Below are 27,692 nucleotides of genomic sequence, written 5' to 3'. Positions count from 1 at the left end.
TTCTAACTTTTAGGGGGGAAAAACAACACTCTGTGTCATGGGACACTTTTCAAACTCAGACCTCTTTTAAAAGCCATTGCGCCGAGGAGCAAGCAAAGCCACAGTTGCTGTTGAGTTTTTCTGTTCTTTCTTTTGTTAAGATTGCAGCTTGTTAAAAAAAAAAAACACACACGTTTCAGTACAAACACAAGGCACTCATAAAGGAACTCCCTCGTATTTTTGGCACAGAGTTTGTTTTGTATGGTAACATTTATTAATATTCAGTACAGAAGTAAAGGATGTTACCTAGGCCGAAAAGGCTAATAATTACAAAAAATATATAGAAGGAGAAAACAGAATAAATCATATGGGACTCTGCGGTTAGACTAAATTAACACATACTGGTAGAATCATTTCTGTCAGAGGTTATCAGGCTAAGTGACTGCGTCATCACATTGCTCCATATATAACGGTGACAGGATGGTTTCAAACGGTGATTGCAAAATCTGCCCTTTGACTTGTATTTGATAAGCTACACAGCTTCTCATATCAAGCGCTTCTTATTTTATATGAAGCTGATCAAACGTTGAACCTTTCCTCATTTAAAGTTCAAATGGAAAAACTTTTTGTTTTGAATGGCGCCATAGCAAAGCGGAAAAAGGCCAATAAATCTTGCTCGTTTTTTTTAACGTTGTTGTGTTGCAAATAGCGTTCTAATAGATATGACTGATTATATGGTAAGGAGCATAATTTATATATCACCAGCAGTGGGGGCCTTTTGTCGCTGACATTGCTGAGGAATTTGACACCTTTACAAGAGAACAATGTTTGTCAACCCAAATATATACCAATTAGGACTCAATGAGATGCCGAAATGAATGATGCAGGAACATGCTGTATTTACAAATAATATGTGGTTTATAGTCACTTGCGTTTTTCAACAACAAATCTTTTTATGTTGTCATTTTTAAAAAAAATCTAAGCATTTGGAAAGGTCACGCAAATATCTCCATTAGCACTGAAAGCCGTGGAAATGGACAGTAATTTGGTGTTCATTTAACTTCACATTTTATGCGAGAGTTTTGTAAAGTGTTGTTTATTTAAACTGCTCAACAAAGTGAATGCTGTTCTGCTTCATTATTAGAAGGGGGTGGCTGGTAACCCGCAGTTAACTATGAATACATTGATGCCATAAGCAAAAGCACCAGAAGGACTCAGATGTGGAGTGGGAAGGAACAGGGATGTTTTCCATGGAGGATCTTAACATTGGGATGACAGGAGAGCATGACCTTCTGTCTCTCTCACACATACATGTGGTTCTAGCACCTATGCCCCGTTTGTCAAATTATAAATATGTCAGAAGTAGCTGTAGCCAGAGATGATACTGAGGGTAGAAGGCCACAAAAGATGGCCAACTTTTTTTCTGGCAGAGCTTCTTTGCATATAACTGTACATCAGTCAAGAATGTAACTTTTTCCAGTGTGAAGATGCTGTGATGAGGAAGCTTTACCTGCTGAATTTCTTCTTGTTACAAAGCTATTAAAGAAATACAAGCCTGGTCAGGAAAAAAAGGTGGCAACATGAGCTATATATCATATTCTGGTGGTTTCTCAACCATTAGTCAATTGACCAATTCAATATGTACTTATGTTTAAATGTATTAACTAAATGGCTTATCTTCTTCCTCTTGGAGAAGTAAAAAAAATATTCATGGGGATATCTTATATTCTAATAACGAAGTCAGCCAAATCTTTGGATACTTAAATCTGGTGACTGGAGCTGTGAAGCTGGGCAAGACAGATCTTTCTACGAACCTGATATGGGTCCAAAGTTTGCAGGAAAATGTGAAATCTAAAAAAAATATACATTAGGGTTTTAAAAAACATGAAAAAGATATAAGGAGCTCCTGTAGCTTTAAGCAACAGATTCCCTCTGTGGCTGTTGCTAGGCAACCACAGCATTCCAAGGCTTTTCTCTCAGTAAAAGCCAGGGGGAGGAGCAGGGCCCTTTCCCCTGGCCTTTGAGGGAGGACTCATTTTGGCCTTTGAAGGAGGACTCATTTGGGCTAGGCCTGGCTGGAGTTAGTTGCCAGCTCCAGGTTGGGAAATTCCTGGAGATTTTGTGGTGAAGTCTGAGGAAAGGATTTGGGAAGGGAAGAAGCCTCAGCAGGGTATAATGCCATAGAGTCCACCTTCCAAAGCAGCCATTTTCTCCACGGGGCAGATTTCTGTTGTTTGCAGTGCAATTGTAATTCGGGGGGGGGGGGGTCCCTTAAACCGTAGGCTTTACAGACACCTCTGGTTGACTTAATGCCACCTGACTTGCATGACTCAACAAGGCCTGGCTGCTTGCTACTGTTCAACAGCAGCCACCCTATGGAAGCCAGTGTGGTATAGCTGTTAGAGCTTCAGAGCAGGGTCTGTGAGACCCAGGTTCAAATCCCCATCTTGCTGTGGAAACTCACTGGTTGATTTTGGACCAATCACATACTTTGAGCCTAACCTACCTCACAGGATTGTGGTGTGGATAAAAAGGAGGAGAGGAGACTAATGAAAGCTGATTTTTTAAAGTTAGAGACTTCACTTTAAAAAATGAATGATGGGAATTCAGAGAACCTGCTAAACCTATAGTTTCAACAACATATTGATATAACAATATTCAAGTGCTGACTTTTTTTAAATTGCAGAAGACTTGGTGGCCCAGGGGAGTGGGGTAGCCGCTGCTGGGGGACTGAGACAGGGAAACTTTAGGGAAACCTGCCATGTGGAAGACCTGTTGCAGCTCCAAACCACTGCTCTTAACCACTACACCACACTGGCTATAGAAGGACTTGCTTCTGGTTGAACATGCATAACATTGCACCATTAGTGTTGAGTTAAAGGTACTCTGCATGTTCTGTGTATCATTTTGTTATCAATTCAAATGTTATCTCCTGACAAATGCTATCTCCTGGGTCTTCTGGAACTAGCAGCCCTTAATCTGATTTGGGATAGTTGTATGCAATGCTGAGGGAATGCCTTTGACTTAGCCAAAAGCCTTCTTGCTTTGGGTCATTTTAGAACATAGAAAATGAGTTCTTGAGCTAGGGTTTTGGGGAGTTCTGGATTAAATTGATACCTGTGGTGCTCAATATCTTTCTTTGTCTCATGAACCTGACTCGTCTGACTAGTATGTTGAGTAGTGGGTTTCAGGAAAGGACAAGTGCGTATGGCAGGATTTCTTTCCCATCTTGGGTTTTTTTACTGTGTTGTAAACATACTTACAAAAGGAGAGGTTGCATTAGGTTGGCGTCTGTATCAATGTTCACCTTTTGTTCACTTTGAGAAGTGTTCTAGAATGTCTTCTTCTGCAGTGTTTACAAGGGGAGAAGATACCTCAGGATTGAAGCTAGTGGCTTGGTCTACCATTGACTGCCCTTTCCTCCCACCCCATGGGTACCAGTTGTCACTGTTCAAAAGCAAATACAATCTATTTGTACTGCATTAGGCTCCTTGTGATACACGTCTCCCATCTGCACAACCTGAGCTGGCCTAGGGAGAAAGTGTTGCATACAGCAGGCTTGCCAGGTTCCCATGGGTGGCAGAGGATCCCCTGCTGCCAGCAGATGCTTCCTGTTTCCACTGAGTTGTGTGGGAGGAGAAACCATAGAGGTTAAACCATGGAGTTTTGTCCAAATGATAGAGTGTCCAGGTGTGAGTGGAGTGATGTCAGCACGTTGTTGGTGAGCCCTCCCCGCCATACGTGGTAAGTCTCCCACTGGTTGCAACCCTACTGTGCAGGCAATGACACTGCCAGCAAAGAAAGCACGGCAAGGAATGTCTGCTCCTTTGTCTGTGCACATCGAACTCTCCTACCCACACCGTGTACACTATTCATGGTAGTGAGGAAGGCAGATACATGTGTGATTACTTTTGTGCACAGCGATCTGCTCTTTTCATGCAAAGGAATTTGGCACCCCACATGCATAAGAATGAAGGTGGAATGAAGCTTTATTTGTGAATGTTTTTGCTGTTGTGAACTAATGCAGTTAATGTGGCTGTCTTTCATCTGGAATGAGACTTTTTTTAGTTGCTTATCAGGTTATTTCTTAGATCATCTCTTTAATATTACAGTGTGGAGAAATATGTGTAGCAATTAATACATGCACAGATAACGACCCCAGACGCCTTGGCTGGGGAGGGCAAGATAGAGATTTGATAAAATAAATAAATAAAGCTTTTGAAACAAAGTAACCAAGTAATATTACTTTTTATTAAGATTTGCATTACAGTCCTTGCTTTTCGTTAGCATGGTGCCAGTGTCTGGAGAACATCTTCTCTTACTGTTTCACTGCCACAGAAATTGAATCTGGATAAACGAACAATAATGTTAGTTTAAATGCTTTCTGGCATCACATGTAGTGCAATTCTGTTTTTAAACAACCAAACAAACTTGCATCTTACAAGGTGAGCAAAATTAATTTTAAAAACCACCTCATTTTCTGGTTTAGTATGATAATTCTGTAAAGATTGCAGTCTTTGGATGCCATGTAGATAGAAAGGTGTGCAGTTTTGTAGATCCTGCCTATATTGGGTCTATATTCCTTGCCTCAACTGCTACCCCTTCCCACAAACTTAAGGGTTTTTTTTTTTTGAAAAAATAAATCAGCACACATCTCTATAATGTTATAATACTCTATTGTCATGATATACTAATTCCTGTGAATTCACAGCTTTCATTTTTTTTAAAAGTCTCTACCTATTTTGTTGCAGAGAAATAAAGAAAAGGATGCAGAGGCTGTGTATGTTCCCTTATAACTCTTCAATTAAAAAAGCCACACACTTAAAAAAAACAAAAGCTGCAAACAAGTAAATTGAGGCAACTTTGTTATAATATTATTAGGATACAGCCGTGTTGATTACTGATTATTGAATAAAGCCATCCACTGGCATGGAGGAAAATTGGTTGTGGGGGGCTAAGGCAAGGTGGGAAAACTGCTGTATAGATGCCCCATTACCAATGCAAATGCCTCTACATTAGCAATGACAATGAAACCTAAATGGAGAATAGTTTCCATGTGGAGTCAGCATTTGTCTAAGCCAGCTCTTGTTCAGGAATATTCCTGGGAACCCTTGGTATGCTATTTTGGGTAACCAGAAAAAAACCCTCATGAAAAAAGCCCACAAGAAAATTGCTCACACAAAAAAAAACCCACGGTCATGAATGCACACAAGAAAAAAGCCAGATTTTGTCATGGAATCTGAGAAGGGCATGGTTTGGGGAGCGAAGAGGCCTCAGCTGAATACAATGCCATAGAATCCACCCTCTAAAGCAGTTATTTTCTCCAGGGGACAGATGTCTGACGTCTGGAGTACTGTTGTAATTCTGAGAGATCTCAAGGTCTCATCAGTTGATCGGCAACCTTAGGCCTGGAAGCACCCTCTAGGTGACTTGATACCATCCAACTTTCATGGCTCATCTAGGCCTGGCTGATTGCTACTGTTCAACAGCAGCCACTCTATGAAAGCCAGTGTGGTGTAGTGGTTAGAGCTTCAGAGCACGGTCTGCAAGACCCAGGTTTGAGCCTCCATCTGGCTGTGGAAGCTCACTGGGTGATTTGGGGTCAGCCACATACTTTCATCCTAACCTATCTCACAGGGTTGTTGTGGGAAGAAAAAAAGGAGAAGAGAATAATGTAAACTGCTTGGCTCCCACTGTGGAGAAAGATGGGGTATAAATGAAGTAAATAAATAATAAATATGGCTGAACATGGGAAGCAGATAAAAGGTAGGTTGGTGAATGGCTGAGATGGAGAGAATGGGGCAGGGAAAAAGGAGAGGATATGGGGGTTGCCAAGAGAAGAGAAAAAAGGAAATAGTGTAGGGCGGGGGATACAGGGGAAAATGAGGTGCCCCCCCCACAAGTCCTTGAGGGTTCCCTATGATGCAAGTGGGCCTAGCCCAGCAGCTGGCACCATACAACTGGGCCACAGTTTTCCTAAGCAGAGGCTGTGTGTGTGAGAGAGAGAGCTTAAGGCAGGAGGCAGGTAAAGGTAGGTTGACTGTTTGATGGGAAGGAGAGACGGTAGCAGGAAAAGGGGAGAGGCTATTGAGGCTTTCAGCAAAAGCAAAGAGGAAATAGTGGGGGAGGGGGAAAGGAGATGCCTCCCACAAGTCCTTGCAGGTTGCCACTTATAAAATAACTATTTCATAAACTGTAATTTTGCCCACTCAAACTGATCTCCACAACAGTCCCTGGCTTAGTTAAAATCCAAGTATTGTCCTATAAAGGCAACTATAAACTATTTTAAAATGTTGAAGCATAAAGATAGCATCCTATTGATCAGTATTCTAAAGCCTATGCAAACTATGCAGAACAGAGATGGTTTAATATATGACTAGGTTTGTATGTCTTTCTTTTACAAAAACCAGAAAATATATACATACGTATTCCCATCTTTTCCATCTTGTACTGTAACCTTTGCTGCTCCCAGTCTCGGTAAAGTTGGGTTTATGATATTGTTGTTCCAAAGAAACTTAACCTTGGTAACAGTTCCAACATTAAGTTCTACATCACTGAAGTTTGAATAAGTTTCACCAGGTTTGAGCTTCCCCCTTGGAGAGAGAGAAAAAAATGAACAGTGGGCTTTTTATACATATACATCTTCATTTTCTCCATCTTGCACTGGTTTGAAAAAGGCTGGGCTTACAGTTCAACACTGCATTCTGAATTGTTAAAAACCTGGAAGTGATGTCATACCTCTCTAGGAATTGGTTTTACCATAGAGTTTTTGGTGGTACCTAGACAGGTGTGATACCACTTCCAGAGCTTAGCCTGGAAGTGATGTTACACCATTGACAACAGCTGCCCCCCATCTACCCCATCCAGGCTCCACTAAATGATGAAGCCTGGAGACAAGTAATCTGCAGAAGGAATACTATCCCCTATGGCTAGTATAATTACTAGGGTATCTTGGGGAAGGACTAAGTCTAAATGCATGACAGTAGCACAAAGAAAAATTCTGCATTGTACAAGGTGAATGTGTCAATTTGCATACTACTGTGTGTCAGAGTATTTTTTTAAAGTATTGCTTGAGAGCCAGCCTAAATTAAATCTAGATGAAAATGATTATCACACAAATGGTTTAAAATAACCCTGTTATTAAATTTACTTTTCAGCATTAAAATATATTGCTGGCTGGACTAAACAAATAGCAGGGTTGGAAGTGGCATGTTTTTATAGCTGTAATACAACAGGGCTTTTAACTCAGACAATCACTGCAAACAAAAAGTAGAAATTTAAATTGCAACAATTTAGAAAACAAAAGATAGCCTTTTCGCTTCTGAAATGCACAGCATTTGAAAATACAACTGCTAACAGTAAATGTGAAGATGGTATTTGTTTTAAATTATTGGTGAGGTGTCATAGGTAAGTGTTTGAGACAGTATTTTAAAAACCAAATACCCATGGAATTCCATGGCAACAACGTTGAAATCAATGAAGATTTTGAGACTGAAATTAGAATCTAGACCTGATTTTATTATTGCCAAACATGAACAGCTAGACACAAAAAGTCTTGCTTCATAGGTTTGATTCCATGTTAGAACCAGCTATCTGCACTGCAGACATTTACCAGTTTAACTGTCTTGGTTCCCCTCAGAGAATCCTAGACATTGCAGTTTGATAAAGGTATTGAGGAAACTCTTCTTTGCCAAATTTCTTTAGAAAGAGGAAATGACTGTTGAACCAGTTTAAGTCAGCCTGGAAGACATATAATCTCAGGCAACTGATTTTATCTTCAAGAATATGTGTGGTGACCCTTCAAGCTGATAGTGTGTATGTTTACCATCTTCCTCCAGAGGCCCACACTTTTAATTGGGAAATGTTTAATTTAGTTTAATATACTTGAGCACAATGTGGCCAACATATAAGCCTAGTGGCTGGGGACAGGAAAGAGCGGGCTTGTGATAGCATAGGCCAACCGTTAACCTATGTAGCTGTTTCCATTTGCCCTAATGGGCCTTTGCCATGTTTCCTGAACATTAGCCTGTTACTCCACATGAGGGAAATTTAAAAGGCATTTAGGATATGGCATCATTGGTGGTTGGGGGAGGGAGATTTAATGGATGTTGTTTGAGACGGTTCCCCACCCTTGCATCTCGGGCACTTTCACTTCCTCGTTCACCTGCAGAGGCCAAAGCATGACCCCCCCCCCCCAGGCAAGGCCACGGTAGTCGGGAAAGACGCAAGGGAAAACAGGCTCCTTCTCACCCCCATGATCCTCAGAGGACTTCTGAAGCCCCATCACTGCTGCTTCTGCGGCCATGGCCCCAACTCTGCCGAAAGCCCAGGCCATGAAAAAGACACCGCCAACCGAAGTGCCTGGCCCCAACAAACTGCTGATCCTCGGACAAGCAAGGGTGCGGCAAAGGCAAGTGGTGCAGCTGGCCTCTCATTGTGGGGTTGAAGCAAGCACCCATGATGAGGCCCTTATGTGGACCTCCGGGGGCGGGAAGGGGGACAGGAACAGGGTGGAGGCTCTCTGGTCTGGAGAGAATATAAGGCCAGATAGGAGCTGAGGGGTGCAGGGGTGGGAAGCTGAAGGATTGCCTGAGCTCTAAGGCAACCTGGCAACCACCGGGAGAGAGGAAAGCTCTGACTCTCCCTCGGACTGGTCTGAGGCTGAGGAAGCGCCTCCAGCCAAGACTCTCTCCAGGACAGAAGGCCTTGAAAAGGTGGAGTTGAGGCAGACAAATCACAGAAATGCAAAGTGATGCATACAGGGATTAAAACTCCTAACCACATATGCATATCACTGTGTAGGACCACTCAGGAAAGAGTTTTTAATGAGGCCATGGAAGGAAGTTTGTAGAAAATGATGTTTGTGTAGTGGCAGGACAAATGGCTGTCCTGTTTATTTTAATTTGTTTTCATAATAATCCCTTACACTGAAATATCATAATGCTATTATATACCTTAATGACTACTTAATGACTCAGTATTAAGGACTACTGAGGAGTTACACAACTTTAAAGTTGATGATAAAGAAACTGAAATTGTCAACAATTTTCTACACCCTTGGCTTGATCATCAAACAAAAGAGAAACTGCAACCAATAAATCAAAGGAAATTGAGACTGGGAACAGCAGCCATGAAGGAGCTAGAAATGGTCCTTAACTGTAAGGATGTGTCTGGTGACCAAGATCAAGACAATTCATACTATAGTATTCCCCATTGGGACAGTGAAGAAAGCTGACAGGAAGCAAGTTGATTCTCTTGAAATGTGGTGTTGGAAGAGAGTGTTACGGATACCATAGACAGCCAAAAAGACAAATAAATGGTTTATAAATCAAATCAAGCTGAATTCTCCCTAGAAGCCAAAATGACTAAACTGAGGTTATAGTACTTTGGTCACATTCTCAGAAGACAAGAAGTCACTGGAGAAGACAATAATGCTAGGAAAAGTTGACAGCAGCAGCAACATGAGATGGATTGACTCAATCAAGGAAGCCATGGCCCTCAGTTTGCAAGACTAGAGCAAGGCTGTAATGATAGGATGTTTTGGAGGTCATTAATTCATAAGGTCACCATAAATTGGCTTTATGGCATTTACACACACAAATATATGTTATATAAATTTGCCCAACCATAATTAGAATAAACCTCTGGTCATCATGCATTCAAAAAGGGTATCAATTCATCATGGAGTAGCTCAAAAAGGCTCCCAACCATGGGTTGTAGGGGCATTTGTGCCAGGGTGGAAGGGGGCTGAAGGAAGGATGATTAGGGCAATTGGTCCCAGCACTTGCTGTCTGCCAGTTAACTCTCAAACAGCTTCCTGCAGACTGCCCCAGAGGTTGGCCCATCACAGAATGGGTTGGGTACACAGACCTGTGGGCTGTAGGCCTGTCTCTGGTGCACAGCTCAGATTTAAGTGAGCAGGCTGAAGAGGTGCTTGGCATTCAGCAACTCTCTCTTGGCAAAGAGAGGGCTACACTTGCATCCATCCCTAAAACAGGACAAAGGTGCAGTCATCATAGAGTAGCTCAAAAATAGGAAACCCAGTATCAAATATTTATCATAGTGCAATTTTCTTAATAGCGAACTTACTGGAAAATTTGATACTGTCTTGTGTTCCCTCCATTTCCATATAGGGCAATATGTATGTATCCTCTGACACTGCTCTTCCCAGACAGCGTGACAGATATTTTGTACCTCCAACCTACATCAACACACATAAAATAAGATTGGTTTTACTCAGTTTTTAGAAGTTGCTGTTCCTACTTGCAGAGAACAGCATGTACTGATTTCAAGCATTGCTTTTCTGTGAATTTTTTTTAGGACAGGAAGGTTTGTATAATCAAATGCAGGTTTGTAGGAAGATCTGTTCCGTCTTTTCACTGTTCAAATCACTAGATTTAAATATCCTCAGATTTGGCTGACTTTGCTATTAGAATATGCAAGCAGGAATACCCAAAACCTGTCCTTTCTAAACTGCACCCCAAAATCTCAAGGAATTTCACAACCTGGAGCTGACTACCCTGACTACCCTAGCCACAGGCCTGGCCCCAATGAGTCCTCCCTCAAAGGCCAAAACAACCCTGGAAAGGGCCCTGCTCCTCCCCCTGCCTTTTACTCAGAGAAACTTCAATCCTGGAATGCTGTGATTGCCTAGCAATGTTTATTGAGGGAACCCATTTTTTAAAGCCACTGGCAATTCTTTTATCATTTTGGGGGTATTCAAACTCCCCAATGTTTTGTTTTGTTTTAGATTTCAGATTTTTCCATAAACCTGAGGTGTTTTTTAAATTTCTAGACAGTTCTGTCTGTCTTGTTCACAGCTTCAGTCACTGGATATAAGTATCCTCAGATTTGGCTGACTTCACTATTAGTATATAGATCATGATGATGATGATTTGCAGGTATTTCCTGATTTATCCATGTAGAATTCTGCTCCGTGGAAATTTTTTTTCCTGGGTGGATCAGTGCATTTGTCTGTGCAGAATCAGAACCCGCTGAAGTGCCCTATTAGAAGAATGTTTCTTGACGTGGGGTCATTGTTGCTCCGTATTCAAGGTGGAGATCAGCAGCTTATTGTTTTACAAGTTCTTGGAGCTATCAGTACATATTAGAAGTCAACCTTCAGTGTTTATTACAACAGAGAAATTAAAAAATATTATTATTGTAACTTACGGGCAAAAATCTTGGCGTCTCCAGTATTCAGATAGAGCTTCTGAAATCCAGAGGTGATTTTGTTTTTAAATTCATCAGCATAGTGACCCATTTTGGGGCATCCACCTTGGGGACATGGGAAACAGGTTCCCTAGTTTTAAAAAACAGGAAGAGTTCATACCTTTTGATTATGCAGCAACTTCCCTCAAATTTATTGTAACAATGCAAAGCCCTATCTAATAATCTGGTACAGTAACACTTGTTTTGCCTTGCCTTTCACCTGGCAATACTTTACTTTGGTCCAAGACCACCTTGGTGGTCCATGTCATGTTGTGAGGATATTTTACAACAAGTTATTAGGGTTTCTCTAAGGCAGCCTTGAATACTCTTCCTCTTTTCATGCCCTATTGTTCCCAAAACTATTAGGAAAAGATAAGCTGTTTGAACAAATGACATTTTATGATGTTCCTTTTGTCATGGAAAACTAATGTATTAATTAGACACCTGTAGTGTTTTTTTTTAATGCTTGCTGAGTTCTCAGTGGCCACTGGAGGTGGCACATCAACCACAACAATATTGCTCAACCTTCAAACCCTTTCTCCCCAGTGGGGACCCAAAGCAGCTTACATCGTTTTCCTCTCCTCTTTTTTATCCGCATGGCAACCCTGCGAGGTGGGTTAAGCTGGGAGATTGTGGCTGGCCTAAGGTCACCCAGTCAGCTTCCATGGCAGAGTGGGGACTTGAACCCGGGTTTCCCAGATCCTAGTCTGACACTTTAGCCACTACATAATGTTGTCTCTATGGTTTCCGTAAAGGAGTCCAAAATAGCCCTGTAAAAGATTTCATTTCCATTCCCTGTTATGCCCCCTGAGGGGAGGAAGTTCTCGCGAGCCCTGCCCATCAGCAGCAGCTACTGCACAACTCAGCCAGACGTTTCCTGGGGAGAGGCTGCCAGGGGGAGGGAAGGCGTGAAAGCTGAAGAAAAGGGAACAGATAAAAGTAGGTTAGCTGGTGAGTGGGAAGGAAAGAGGAAAGCAGGAAAAGGGGAGAGGGTATGGGGACTTGTAGGGAAGGGAAAGGGGGAAATAAGATGCCTACCACAAGTCTTTGTAGGTACCTTTCTTACAGTGCTATAATACTCAGTTATATAGTTCTTACACTTGTTCAAATGTTTGTGCAAGCCATTTCACAGCCTCTAGTTCAAGCAGAAGTACATCTTTGGATTTGTTTTCATTTTTCTTGCACAGTGTGCTAGTGTGAGTTGTAAAACACTCCTTCCTTGAGCAGAAAGCACCTTCAACATGCAAAAAGGCTTCTTAGATCCAGCCTACACTGTTCAAGGACTTAGCAAACTGGAAGTCTGTAGTCTACTCTGTGGGTATGAAGTGACATTAGTCTGAGTTAATGGTTTTTTATGGTACACAAATAACATACTGTTTCAAATAAGTTGTATCCGGCACAGGGGTATCCTAGAAATCCATCTGGAAAGGTAATGCTGTCGGAATAATACTTGTAGCTCCGCAAGTGGTTACAGGCCACAAAATCGCGTGTTCCTGCAAAAAAGAAGCTTCTGTTATATACTGCAGATTATTTATTGACTACTTCATAGCAAGCGGTTTGACAAAGGCTACATGCACACCCTGTGGATTACTGTCCAGTCCTGGACTGAATGATAATGATGTTTTTCCCCCTGACATTTGTTTCATCGCCACTTTGCAGGTTGTGCTAACGGTTAAACTAAACCACTGCCCCTTGTGAGGCTGGGCTAATATCAGTATGAGAGCTGTAGAGGTAAAACCCAGGTTACAGGTTCAGAAAATGCTGAGTTGCATCAGAAGTGGCTTTAAATCAGTGCTGCACAAGTACCAGAGGCAGCTTCATGACTGGTCTGCATTTTATACATTGTGAAATAAGTTGTTCTTTCATATGGATATCACCATTCTATCACTGATGGTAGCTAGGATGAACAAAACTGTTTCAAGGGGTAACTCATTTTGAGGGTGGGTAATTCTTTAATCTCGGTGGACATAAATTCATATCATAGTTTAGAAACTTTGAGTCATGGTTCATCAAATCCCAGAAGTATAGCACTGCTGAATAATGCAGTTTTGTAAGGCTCAACTAAACAATATTTGTACATTGGATCACTAAACAATGAAGTTGCACAAAGGTCCCCTGTGCAAGCACCGGGTTATTCCTGACCCATGGGGTGACATCACATCCTGACGTTTACTAGGCAGACTTTGTTTACGGGGTGGTTTGCCAGTGCCTTTCCCAGTCATCTTCTCTTTACCCCCAGCAAGCTGGGTACTCATTTATTTATAGTAAAGTGTTTTATATATGAAACTTGACTTTTGGTATCAGCTATTCAGTAGCGGTTTATGGTCTAGTTTACAGATGTAAATAGTTTATGTATATAATTAAAACCTGTTACTAAGATGATAGTAACATTTGACTGTCATTCTTCTGCTTTTGGCGGCATCCACATCATTGTTTTGCTCTGCCTCAGTTTCCACCTTAAATTGGTGTTTTCAGAGTATGCCCATGACATTGTCTCTACTTTTCAGGTGTTCCCCCTGCTTCATTTTGATCTTTCTTGAAGCTGGTTGTTATGATATTTCTGGTAAGAATGCAGTCTGAGCGCATTAGCACACTGCCTGGATAGGAAAGTGTGCATTTTCAAAGGTTCCACCCACACTGGTGCCCTTTGACTGCTGTCCTCCCTTTGCACCTGTCATTTCCCCGTAGTGCCACTGCATTTTTTGCCTTTACAGATTGGTAGTTGCTATATTGCTACATTACTATAATGCTATACAGGTATAGCAACTACCATTTTTAAAATTGCTAGCAGCAAATGTCCTCTGGTATACTCAGTGGCACTGAATGGCAGGCACAAGGGGATGACCAAGGAAAGTGTGTAGGAAACCCCCACACAGACAATCTGTTGCTGCTATGAATGTCTCTGCATTTGCAGTGTCATTGAATTGACAACAGAGAATATCTCCATGGGGATGTAGCGTTTGATACTCGGTGTCTGAAACTAATACTGGATAATACTTATAACGATAGGTACACTGATGAAACTGGCTGTTTGGAAAATCTGATTAAAAAATTATAAGAAAGTTCATTCTCGACCATTAGGGCAGGGGGTGCTATTCTCCTGCCCCCTTCCTAGAATGAAATTATTGGCAGGGGAGGGTTGGCTTTTGCCCAGCCCATGGGAGCATGGCATGGAGAAAGCTTATAAGCGTGTTCCTGGCTCCCTCTGTGCAGGCATCGACCACGTTTTAACTTGGCACATTCGTGTCACTATCTCTGAGTAGGCTGTGCTCAGTTAATATTAGACACAAACTTTTGGTACTAGAAGTGAAATGAATTTTGAGGAATAACTCCCCAACTCTCAGCATTCACAATTTCTAAGTGGGTAATGTATAAAATTAAAAGCAGAGGAAACTAGTCAGTTCCATTCCAAGCTGTTAGCAGCATCTAAATGTCTTTGTACCATTTACATTCCATAATGAATAGGTAACCATATGATAAGGATTTCCTGTTACACTGGCAGCTTAAACAATTTATTCACAGATTAAGCAATACCCAGATATCAAGGTTATTCCTGCGCCTTCCCCCCAAATAAAGATTTGAATGATGGTCTTTTCTGCATCTTCACTCTCCTGGAAGAGTTTAAACAGTATTTCCTTTTACTCTTGTTTGACAGCTTTTCAGGGTGAGACAGGCAATTAATTCCTGTTTGTTTCTGTTCTGTATGCTAGTTGGGGAAAGCTTAATATGCACTGGAACAACTATAATTAACTTTGTGTCTTTTTAATATGTGCCATCAAAATTACAGATTATCATACGCTGAAAATGTTCTGGGTCTATTGAATCACTTTGATAAAAAGGTTTCTGGTAAATACATCAGACGGGGCTCTGGAATGGATGGGAATGATGATCCTGGTAGGTTACATGAACAAGTATTCAATAGCAATTGCTATTCTTAGTATAACAGAACCCTAATTTGTGAAGTTGATCAGAAGACAAAACTGGCTTTTAAACTGTATATCAAGATGTCTAGCCCTAAAGTTGTTTTTTAAGTGGATTAGCAAACATTGAAAGCTAATATTGAGATTAATTAAGATTATTAATACTGATCTGAGTGTTAGACTAGGTTCAGGGAGACCCAGATTCAAATCCCCTCTTTGCCATAGAAGCTTGCTGGGTGACCTTGGGCCAGTCACATACACTCAGCCTACCCAAGCTCACAGAGTTGTTCTAAGGATAACAATGGAGGAGAGACCAGTGTAAGACACTTTGTGCCCCTATTGGGGAGAAAAGCGGTATATAAATGAAGCCAATAAAGAAATTGCCTTTCTGAAAATCCAGACATAAGTACTATATATTTATAGTGTATATCTGTACCTCCGCCTCTCTGAACTCCTGGAAATTTCTCCTTCCCATCTAGTTGCTTATCTCTGCTTTCTGGTCTGATTAGTCTTACTGTATGTTGTGTTGCTGTTTGTGGATTGGATCCCACAATCTGTCCGCAGAAAGTGCTGACAGCTGCTGGTCTTCCCAGCTCTGGCCTTCCCCCAGCAGCCATTTCAGACTATGATAAAGTTTATTTGCAGAGCTGTGGGATCTACATGGAGTAATGGTCATGCGGAGCAGGAAGGACCAGTGGGCATGGGGCGAAATTGCTCCCTCCTGCCACTTGCATGCACGGAGCTCTGCAGATGGAAGAAGAGTGATTTTGCCCCCTTCCCCATCCCCACTGCAGTTCCCTGACAAATATGGCTATTATGGGTCCTGTGACCCTGGGAAAAAAACAAAATGGCTTCTGGAGGAAAAGGAGTGACAGAAAGAGAGGGGATCCTTGTGTGGACCTCACAAGGTCCTTGACCTTGATCCAGGCCTATATGCCAAAGTCCAAACTTCTCATTTTTCTTCCAAAATTCTCCTACTCCTGTACGTTTTCCATATCAGCTGATAAGGTCACCATTGCCCTGTATTAAAGCCAAGACTTTGGTTCCTTTCTCTTCACTCCCTTGATGAAAATGCTTTCCTGTCTTAAATTCCTACCCTGGCTTCCTGTCCGCCTCCCAGCGCAATGCAGACTCCTCATCCTTACCTTCAAAGCCCTCCATGAATTTTCCTCTCTTGTATTCTAATATGACCTTTCCTGAGACCTTCACCCTTGCAGCTGCACTGCCCTAAGCCGCTTGCATTGTTTCTGTTCTCTCAAACACCTCCACCCTTTCTCCCTTGCTGCCCCTTTATTCGTGGAACTGGGTCCCTGAACGCCGCTTCTCTTATTTTCGACTGTTCCCTCCTCACAATCCATCTTTTCTGTGAAGCCTTTAGAGGACTGATGCAACCTTAAGCCTCAATAGCCTACCAAAAGTAAGCCTAAGTATGTGAAATGAATGCATATTCTTCCTCTGTTTATACCTGCCTCTCTTTCCTTCCTCTCCTATTGGGAGCCAGCGTGGTGTAGTGGTTAAGAGCAGTGGTTTGGAGCGGCGGACTCTGATCTGGAGAACCAGGTTTGATTCCCCACTCCTCCACATGAGCAGTGGAGGCTAATCTGGTGAACTGGATTTGTTTCCCCGCTCCTACACACGAAGCCAGCTGTGTGACCTTGGCCTAGTCACACTCTCTCAGTCCCACCTACCCCACAGGGTGTCTCTTGTGGGGAGGGGAAAGGAAGGTGATTGTAAACCGGTTTCATTCTTCCTTAAATGGTAGCGAAAATCAGCGTATAAAAACCAACTCTTCTGTCTGGTGTGCTGAATTTTAGATAATAAGCAGTTGGGGGCACACTGGTGCTCACCGATCTAAAATCTGAAAGTGAGGATACACCATAGACTTATATGAAGACATCATGATACTAATTGCTTTTATTCTTAGATGTAGCTTTTTTTGATTCTGTGGTGGTAATGTGGACTACCTCATCTGCACCATTTGTGCATGCTGCTCTTCAGCCGTCGACATTCCACGTATTTATAAACTCTAATTGGATCAAAATGGTAGTCATGGAAGCAAGTTCTTTTGGTTTCAGTGCATCTATGAGAAGTGGGGGGTATAGTTCTGTTCTGTATCCTATCAATGCCTGTTAAAGTTCTTTACTTTTAGCAAAAGTCCTCTTTACACCTACCTTCCCAGATCCCATCAATGTCCACTATTTGTGAAATGATATTCTTCTTGCATCCTGGCATGTATTCTCCTCCATTTGGATAAAAATCAAGGTGTCCCACAGCTTGACTCATTCCAAAGCCTGGAATATTCATAATTGATAAACACATTGAGTTTGGAAGACTTATTAGTATTATTGCCCATTTTATGCAGTATGGCCAACTTACCCAAGTATGGAATGGTTGGAGCTGAATCAGTATGAATAACATCAACAAAAGCAGCATCAGTCTTATCCAACCTGACTATGAGTGGTGTGCCTTGAAAATATGGCTGAGCAGGATCTAGACCTATAAAAGTATACATGTGGATTTTGAGTGAGGCAGTTGTAAATTTATAGGCTAACAATGCTGAACCACAGTTGAATAAGGCAAGAGTGTACTCTTTAAAAAGCAGACAGCCATCCCATTCTGATTACTCTGCCCGCTGGTTTAAGAAAAGTATTAAGGCACTTACAATGTCCATAGTTTTGGGAAATGTGTGACAGTGACATTGTACAGTCTAACATTTTGGTCTAAAACGCACTGTTACTTACTCCGGTTTCTGCCCAGTCTCCTCCCTGTTTATTCCCTGTTTCACCCAGGATCAAATCCTCGCACTAGAACGGCACCTCAGTTGCTGCTGGCTGAGCGCTGTCTCGACCCAAAACAAACCCGGTTTTGCAATTGGACCCAAACCGTTACCCCTGGCTCATTTCAGATTAACACGAGCCGAGTCTTCCGGCGTCACGACGTCCCGCCCGCCTCCAAACCCCTCCCCTCGCAACCTCACCGCCTTTTTTGCATAATTTTTTCCCCGATATACCGGAAGCGGGGCGTGGACACCAGAGCTGTTACTCTCCTGCCTGCCAAATTTTCCCACTCTCACCCTCCTGCCCGTTATTCGGCATTCCTGCGTGCTCCCAGTCCTAGCCAAGGAAATGTCTGTCTCAAGCCGCCCAGTTTGGGTGAGGGGAGTCTAAGGAATGAGCTCCCATGCTCATTCATCTCCATAGGGGGAAGCTCCCTCCCCAACATGCACTCACTGCAATCCTATGGATTTGCCGCTCTCTAGGTGCACATTTTCCCCATCTGAATTCTCAAAGCTCTGCATGGGGGGCTTATTTTTGAGTTTTTGAGAATTCGGATGGGGAAAATGTGCATCTTCAGAGTGGCAAATCCAAGGTGAAACCTCCCAGGCATCAATGGCCCACGTCAATTTCAAGGAGCTTTTAATAAGATGCAGAAGAACTCTTCATAGGATCTGGCCCCGACTGTACTGGAGGAAACTGTGCACAGGAGGTTTTGCCTTGGGTTTGTCGCTTTCTAGGTGCACATTTCCCCCATCCCAATTCTCAAAACTCAGCAATAAGCCCCCCAGGCAGAGTTTTGAGAACTGGGACTGGGGAAATGTGCATCTGGAGAAAGGCACAGGCTAAACCTCCCGTGCATGGCCTGGGTCCACTTCTATCCATAACCCTACCCACCACGTTACATGTTCCCACGAGCCCCATCTCTGGTGTGGGGCTCACGCGACGCCCTCCTCCCCCTGGAGCCACCAGACCCCCCCTTCCACCCCCCAAGCGAGGGGGCCTTCTGGGGCTTTCTGCCCTGGCCCGATCCTGCGCGCAAGGCTATCATTGGTCAGTTTGAGTCGACCACTCACCAGGGGGATGGGGCGTTGCTGAACGGCCAGGAAGTATTTGTCTCCCACATTTTCTGTTTTGACAGACGGATCAGCACGCTGTTTCGCCACGGATCAACAAAGGTAATGCGCACAGATTCTCCCCCCGCCTGGGTTCATTTAATCCTGGCTGGAACGGGGAGGAGACTGGGCAGAAACCGGAGTAAGTGACCGTGCGTTTTAGACCTTTGTGTTTACATTAGGGTTGCCAGGTCCCTCTTCACCACTGGCAGGAGATTTTTGGGGCGGAACCTGAGGAGGGTGGGGTTTGGGAAGGGGAGGGACTTCAGTGCCATAGAGCCCAGTTGCCAAAGCAGCCATTTTCTCCAGGTGAACTGAACTCTATTGGCTGGAAATCAGTTGTAATAGTAGGAGATCTCCTGCTACTACCTGGAGATTGGCAACCCTAGTTTACATTGAACAGATGCCATGTAACTAAACTTACTTTTACCTGCTCCTTGAATCCCCCACACTCAAATTAGTATTCCATTTGCAGCCTTCCTTTGAATGGGCATCTCATACGATTAATTTTGATATGAATTCTTAATAAACTTTTATTAAGTGTTTAGCACTGACCCCATGTTCAGTGCTGCAGAGGAAGGAAGCTGTGGCTAAACTTTGAAATTTCATAACTCTGTTAATGTGCAACATATTTTTACCAAACCAGTTAGAGCAGGACTCTTGGAACATTTCTGAATGCTTGGCAAAATAGAAGCTGCAAAAAGAGAAAATGAAGGCAGGTTTGGGGTGCACAAAAAATCAGTCACACATTTATGAGCCTTCAAGATCTAGATTTTTTAACACTTGGCCATTTCACATCAGCCTCCCCTCGCCCTTTTCTGATCAGAGCAGGCTGTTCTCCAGGTAGATTCTTTGCGCCAAATTTTAAACTGGACAAATTGTCTTAATTTCATGATAGGTAAAATTTTCAGAAAATATAATGGTAGAATGTTAGAAAAAACTATACAGCTGCCTTGACTGTCCAGCTGGTCTTACACCTGGGGAGATTGTGACAGGATTGCACAAACACCCACGATTTAATGACTCTGCAGTGTCTGTAGTCTACCACTCTGTGAAACACTAATGATCTGCTCCCAACTTCATAGGAGAAGCTGTTGTGCAGCACTGCTGTGAGAACATCAGGAGAATGAACAACTCCTGTTGAAGCCATCTCTGTTAGGCGCTGTACTGGCAACTGGCCAGGAGCCAACTCCCCAAAATGTTGCAGAGCCACAAAGTGCTCATTGCTAGGTGACTCTAAGTTAGGGTTGCCAACCTCCAGGTAATTGCTGGAGATCTTCTGCTATTACAACTGATCTCCAGCTGATAGAAATCAGTTCACCTGGAGAAAATGGCCGCTTTGGCAATTGACATCCCACCCCTCCTGAATCCCCACCTTCCTCAGGTTCTGCCCCAAAAACCTCCCGCCAGTGGTGAAGAGAGACCTGGCAACCCTACTCTAAGGCATTGAGCCAGGATATCCTCTTAAATACAATTGAAAAGGTTTCTCTAAAAACTAAAGATTTTTATTCATCTCCAATTTACTGGTGTTAGCACATATATGGCCCTGTTATTGATATAAACATCACTAGTTATTTACATAATCACTTGATTTTAATCTAGTTACTCAGGACCGAATGGGCTGCTGATTCCCAATAGCTCAGTTTTATTATGGTTGGGGCCTAGTATCTGAAACGCGAACCCACATTTCCCTAAACGGTTTACTTAATTAACTTTCCCATCATTAGCTTTTCTTTGGGTTTTCATAACAGATTTGCAGTATTTTAATGGCAAGCCAGAAAGCTGCAACACTTCTATTACTATGTAAATGTGGCTTCCCAGCCCCCACCCCGGCCCCTATCATGTCTGTAAAGTAGGTGTTAAATTGAATATTTCCGGGTTTTGATTCAAGGGGTGCTAGGCCCAAGTCCTTGCAAAAAAAAATTCGAATGGAAAATGATAGAGCTAATAACATTTGAAATCTGTTATGATACATAAAAATTGCTTGTGTGATGAATAAGGAGTCTAATCAGTAATTAATAAAATGTAAAGCTACCTCTATGTGGAATCCATCCTCTATGTGGAATCTGTCCTTGCACACCCACTGGTTTAGGTAAAAATATTTCTTTGTTGTCCTTGTGAAATTTAGAAGTGTCAAGAATCTGATGGGCTATTGTTCAGAATCATCAAGTAGGCCTTGCAACAAGTGAATCTGTGTAGCTAGCCAAATCTTGAGCTATCCATGTCCCAGGTGTCTATGCATGAAATAATTACAAGGCCTTATAGGAGATTCCAGTGCAAGAATATTTAGAAAAGGAACATTTTGAATGTGCCATGGTGAATGATCCCTCCTGTGTAGAGAGAACAGTTTTCTGTGTGTCCTAGTTTTGTGTGATATTGGTTCAGGTAACATATGGGGGCCCTGTTTCTTGGGTGGTGGTGGTGTCAGATTCAAAGAAATCATAGCTTTAAAATACAGTAAGGTATATTTGGTCGAACTGTGAGAGAAGAACACAATATAACTTCCTCATGGAAATTTAATACTCTTTAGTGGTGAAGCACGGAGTAAATCTGTAAAGAAATACAGAGTTTCTGTTTGGATTTGTCAGAGCTACTTCAGGTTGCCTGAAGACAATAATTGCATGGTAGGTGATCGTTGCCTGTACTGAAATCCATCAGCCATCAGTACAAGGTCAATGCTGGATATTTTTGCATTGATCTTAAATGATCTATCTGACCCTGATAACCATCTCTAAATCTGTCAGTTTTCAAGATAAGAGGCTATTAACTCCCAAATGCAATTTTACAAAAGACAGTTGTGTGCAGAACACACATACAGGCAGATGTGTATTCACATTTATGAGCTGATAACCCTCTTTATTTCTCTTCCCTCAGCCTCTATAGTTATACCTGTGCCAAGTAAGAGTCGGGCCCAGCAGTACTTGGCCTGTTACCATTTTTATGCATTGCATTTGCTTACCTGTTATTCTTCCAATTCCTGGTACTTTTCTTCCCATCTCAGCAGCTGCATGTGCCCCAAGACTATGGGCAATGAAATGTACCATGGAAGGAGAGTAGCCATATTTTTCCTAATGGTGAGAACAGTTTTAAAGAAAACAACATGTACATTGGCAGGTGTTTGGCCAAGGAAATACTGGATTTTAGGTTTGTATGAAATGTTCTGAACAGCACAGAGCCAGTTCATATAAAAACATGGCTTAAGTGGATCTAGGATGAGTTTGGCATGGATGAAGTTATTCTTTGTGTTTCACAATTTGCTCACCTTCCAACTTGATCCCTGTTGCTCACCATGGCCAACTCATGCTTTGCAGTTGATTCTGAGCAGGCTACATGGTAAAACAGTTACATTACTGCTTCTCCACATGTTGAATTTAGCTTAGATCCACTCAGTACCCATACTTGCCACACAGTTTTGTTTGTTGACTTAGAACATAAAATCTTGAGTAGAGCCTGCTGGATCAGACCAGTGGTCCATCTAGTCTAGCATACTGCCCCACACTGGTTCAATATTTTCATTGACCTTTCCACTACAACCCCAAGATCTCTTTCAATCTCAGTCTCAGCCACTGATTTTTTGTTTTGTTTCAGTGTGCATCACCTTACACTTAACCCATATTGATCCTCATTTGCCATGTTGTTGCTCACTCACCCGGTTTAGAGAAATGCTCCTGTAGTTCTTTACAATCTGCCTTGGTTTTCACCAGTATCATTTGCAAATATGGCTACTGTACTGCTCATCCCCAATTCCAAATCATTTATGAACAACTTAAGTAGCACTGGTTCCAATACTGATCTATGTGGGACCCCATGGCTTACTTCCCTCCATTACAAGAACTGTCCACTGGAATTATAATCGGCTAGTTGAGATCCCAACCCAGTGCACATTTATGAAGAAAGCCATTAGAATATAACTTGGTTCAGGTATCAGCCATAGAGAATTTGTGAGTCATTTTCTTTATTTCATTTATCAGGGTATAAAACTTGAATTATCTAGACTTGGTTTGAATGCCCTGATCCACTGATGCATTTTAGAAACCATCTGGATGGTGGCCAATGTATTGTATGGAGGATAAACCTGATTCACATAATCATAAAATGCATTATGTGTTCTAAAAGTAGTATAGGCTTAATAGTGTGTCAGGACCTGCAACAGTGTTACAGTGAAAGAAAGCTTCTTTGGAATATTTGTACTAAATCACGTCAAGGATTTTTTTTCTAAATACAGTTTTAAATCATCTTTGTTTCAATGTGGGATTTTTTCAATGCTTTGCCTTTTCATAATTTGGAATCTACTCCAGAGCTGTAGCATAAATATCAAGTCTGCATATTCATAACAGAATGTTGGTATTTTATTTTTTGATCCTTCCTCTCCCCAACCTCATAGAGTCTCTGTAGTAGAATTAACACTAAAGTCACTGTATCAGCCTGAGAGTAACTTCACAAACTAGGTGGATCATGGAAAATTATTAGGTTTTTATGATCCAGGTTTTATCAAGTTACTTACAGTTACTGGAAGGCTTTCAGATCAAGACACAGTAAGATCCATAACTATGGTACAGTGAAGCACTCTTACCACAAGGGTGTTTATAAAGTAAGCCACTTCAGCTCCCACCACACGGATATTGTTTGCTGCTTGGGTGTATGGACACCTGGAACCTTTACTCCAGTCTATGCAGATGCAGTTGACATCTTCTACTTCAAACATCCTCTGATGCAAACAGCATAAAACAGATATCAGGGGAAAGTTCCTGCCACCACACATCCTGAACCTTTTCCTAGTTTGCACTGTGTTCCACAGCTGTGCCTAGATGGTTGCTATATTGGTTGATGGCTTTCTGGTGGTATATTCACCTGGTCATATTTCATGGCTTACCTGGTTATCCTATCCTGAGGATGCTGTATACCTTACAGAAGAAGATTAGTCCTTCCTTTTGTATGTTTTTGTAATGTTTGCACTGAATGCTGGATAGGGACTATGTAAGTGGTGCAAAGTGGTGTGAAAGAGTGAAAACTCTTATAGATCTTGGTATGTCTTCTTTGTGAATACTGGCGTGGCATCTACAGCTCTCTTTGAGCCTGCCAAAGGTGAGTGCTAAACCAGGAATATGGGATGCTGCTATGTACATGTGCCCAAGCTGTTCTTCTGAATACCTCTGGTAAAGAAAAAAAAATTGTTTGAACTTTCCCAGGAGTAGATTGTCTCAGTTCCTCATGTGGAGACCAGGGCAAGCATATCAGTTTGAAATGGGAGGTGATATGGGCTATTGATGTACTTTCTTTCCCTGTGGGAAAATCTTTAGGATGTAGATGAATCCCTGAAAAAAAAGAGGTTGCCTTATTGGCCTTCCTTTGGTACTCTCCACCAAAACAAGTTTGTTTGTGCAGTCATCTATGCTGCACTGATTGGGAAGGGTTCAGCAATGAATACTTCATGGGTCAATCAAGTGTGGCAATATACACTAGCGGGGCAAATATGCATCATTTCAGAGGTGATCAGGTCAAATTTTTTTAAATTATAGTTAACATTTGGGTGTGGCCGATCTGGCTTCATTGTATAGCCTAGGGCAACATGATCTTTAAACCCCTCCCACAACACAGTTCTATCATTCTTGACAAACTTCATAACTAAAGGACAGCTAATGGAGATTTTGTATTACCACATCTTCTATGTGGCAAAGTGAAGAAGAGAGATAATGCTCAGCATTGCCTGTCTGGATATGAACTGATTTTAGAACAATTGCATTGTACTGTACCTTGCACATGTCTGACAACCAGTTTTCCTCACCCTGGTCTACAAATCCATGAGTAATAAAGCGTGTTATCTTGCTGGCATTAAAGTTTGAGTAATCAATTGTTTCTGGTTGAATTGCTGTGATTTCCTACAAAAGGTATAAAAGAATATAAGCACTACGCATTTCCCCTTCATCCTCCTAAAAATTAATCAAAAAGACTTCATGACTATAAAATACTGATCTTAATTCACAAATGCCTCTTCAAGTCTATTCCTAACGCTGTAAGAGATTTAAAATTGTGGTATGGATAAAGGTGAGTTTTGTACATGTACACACAACTAGTTCTCTTGGGATTATCAGAATCACCCTCCATATTTTCCCCTTTTATTCAGCTTGTGGGAGAATCTTGCAATGTTTAACAAGTACAGCAGACCCTACCTGGAAGTTATTTGGGTTGTTTTTGGTATAGAGAAGGAAGCGAGTGTTTATCTTCTCTGGAGACCAGGGTAGTTTTTTAATTGGTCGTTCAACAGTTCCAGACCATGGTATGTCATCTGTAAAGCAGCCTACTCGGTCATAGCAGACTTCTTCTCCTATTTATGCGGACCAAATAATTGCAGCGTTATTGCCCAGGTGCATCAGAATGACTCAAAAGAATGTCTTTGATAGTATTTGTGACCAGAAGAGCTGTTTGAATCCACCCTTTCTCCTTACACACCCTAGTAGTTTATGTCTTAAACCTCCATGGCTACCCCCATTCTGATTGACTTTCATGACCGGTCCCTGCCAAGAAAGCCTAATTACATTGTAAGCCAAAACAATCCTTATAGTTTCAGTAATGAAAATTAAGAAAAAATGTTCTGTTTCTCTAATTTACTTGTTCAGTTTACTTGGCGTATATCTGGTGCAAAATCATGAGATGGATCTTCATGGAAAACGGGACTCCAGAATACATGGGGTGAACACACATGTTATTTTTCTTTCAGTGCATCGGAAGGATGCGTCTAAGAAGTCCATGGGGGGAAAGCAGCTATTGGGAGGGTTCTGAGTGGAGATGCAGGAAAAGGTTAAGCACCTATTCCTCCATTTCAAATTGCCCCGTCCCTGATGCTGCTTTTCCCTTTAAAAAAAGAAGAGAGAGAGAGAAATGGCTACCAGGGTTCTGTTATACACATTTGTTTTTAACATGTAGTTGTGTTCTCTGAATCCTAACCCAGATTGGTATTAATTATTCCAGGAGTTTGTGGAGTGCAATAGCTAAGAGAATGATCTGGGAGGTCAACTGTTCAACCTCACTTATGCCAAGAATTCACTATGTGCTTTGAGGCTAGCCATCTCTCTTGGCCTCAGTTCTCCCCGCCCCCCTTATACAATATGGGGGTAACAGCACATTACAGGACTATTGTTTGGATTACAGTAAGGTAATGCGAGTGAAGCTCTTTGAACGCACTTATAAATGCTGTTATTAACAATAAAATATTTCCTTGTATGGTGTTCCTGTGTTAAATCCACCATTTATTTATTCTCGTGCCTGCCACAATATTCCTTCAATCTTGTTTCCTGTCAACACACTTACTATATTGAATGTGACTCGTCAGGTCCCATTATCTGACGTCATTCTGATACCACACAAAGTAACACTTCTGCAAACCCAAATAAATTAGTTGTCATTGTGTTGTTGTGGTAAAAATCTCTCACCTTTAGCTGCATCAGTCAGTAAAAGTGCGATGCTCCAAAACACAAACATCTAAAGTGGATTTTAAAAAGAAAGAAAGAAGATTCGTTGGCTTCCTGAATCTTGTCCATTTGTATTAATGTTGTTGTTACCTCATGCTGTTATAAGAGCTGTACCATATAATGAAAACGCATCAACAGTACAATATACTTGATGAGATGAGGCATGACTTACTGCGTGGCCCTTGCTTGTCGCTCTGCCCGAGGCTCAACAAACCATACCTGGCCTTTTTATAAACTGACTTATCCTTGAGACTTTTATAGAAAGTAAAAAGGGCATATAAAGATAGTAGGTGACGTGTGTCCTTTAGATTGTTATCATAATTACACAAATGTTGGCTAGCCTATTTATATATGAAATGGAGAGGGAGTGAACAACAGATAACATTGAACTATACAGAACGGTGAGATCAAGCAGCCTGTTTGATAGGGAATATGGCCAGTTAATTCATCTCTTTGAGGTCTATGTCTGTTTGTTTTTAAGAACAATAGCTCAATAATATCGCTGGCAGTTAGTGGATTCACCTATGGACAGTACCCTTTGAAGTATATGTGTATGAATGATGGGGGAAATAACCTATTTTTAAACAACTTAATGAAGAAATGTTTTGTCAGAATCATGTAAGTTGACTGTTCCTGCCTACTTGCACCATGGCAGTTACCACAGCTTGTTGGGGTCACAGATCATAGAGTTGGAAGGGGCCATACAGGCCATCTAGTCCAACCCCCTGCTCAATGCAGAATCGGCCTAGAGCATCCCTAACAACTATAAGTCCAGCCACTGCTTGAAGACTGCCAGAGAGGGGGAGGTCACCACCTCCTAGACAGCCAATTCCAGCTAATGTCCAGCCGAACTTTTCCACCTGTAATTTATACCCATTTGACAGCCTGTGTGTCACAAAGCATGTGAGTGACCCTAACAAGTGTGTGTGTGTGTATTTTGCAGCAGGTGATTTCATACCTGAATGAGTCTTCTTCCATATGAACCTTATTCCCACTGTTTAAGGTCATCTTTAGAGGCTCTGCTTTATATGCTTCCACTAGCAGAAACAAGAGAAGCGTCTTTTCTGTTGTGGCCCCAAGGTTCCAGAATTTCCTCTTAACAAAGGCTTGTCTGGCACCAAATTTGTCATCTTTTTAGATGTCAGGTGAAAATGTTTATATTTTTCTGAGCCATTTTATAACATCGCCCCACATCGGGGAGTATCTTGTTACTTACTACTGGTG

The 27,692-nt window shown here is 41.9% G+C and overlaps 1 protein-coding gene across 1 annotated transcript; it reads right to left on the bottom strand.

Annotated features, from left to right (window-relative positions):
• Positions 1–4,262: 4,262 nt before the first annotated feature.
• On the bottom strand, positions 4,263–26,478 carry LOC130477747 (inactive pancreatic lipase-related protein 1-like). The gene is made up of 12 exons (XM_056849801.1): positions 26,430–26,478; positions 25,170–25,324; positions 24,753–24,878; positions 23,573–23,707; positions 21,959–22,067; positions 17,487–17,606; positions 17,282–17,401; positions 12,565–12,683; positions 11,152–11,281; positions 10,069–10,180; positions 6,405–6,572; positions 4,263–4,326 (listed from the first exon to the last, which is right to left on the bottom strand). The coding sequence occupies exons 1-12, from the start codon at positions 26,476–26,478 to the stop codon at positions 4,263–4,265; spliced, it is 1,407 nt and encodes a 468-aa protein (XP_056705779.1).
• Positions 26,479–27,692: the final 1,214 nt, after the last annotated feature.

Source organism: Euleptes europaea, chromosome 5 (genome assembly GCF_029931775.1).
Source record: "Euleptes europaea isolate rEulEur1 chromosome 5, rEulEur1.hap1, whole genome shotgun sequence".
NCBI classification, from domain to species: domain Eukaryota; kingdom Metazoa; phylum Chordata; class Lepidosauria; order Squamata; family Sphaerodactylidae; genus Euleptes; species Euleptes europaea.
Note: the sequence above shows the minus strand (reverse complement) of the source record. Positions and strands in the feature narration are given on the sequence as shown.

What these genes read in the sequence shown, in the direction of transcription:
- LOC130477747 (XM_056849801.1), bottom strand. Translation starts at nt 26,478, where the DNA reads ATGTTTGTGTTTTGGAGCATCGCACTTTTACTGACTGATGCAGCTAAA. An exon ending in TCCAACCATTCCATACTTGG is followed by an intron (nt 17,402 to 17,486) that starts GTAAGTTGGCCA and finishes TGAATATTCCAG; the next exon opens with GCTTTGGAATGAGTCAAGCT. An exon ending in GATGGAAAAGATGGGAATAC is followed by an intron (nt 4,327 to 6,404) that starts GTATGTATATAT and finishes TCGTTTATCCAG; the next exon opens with ATTCAATTTCTGTGGCAGTG.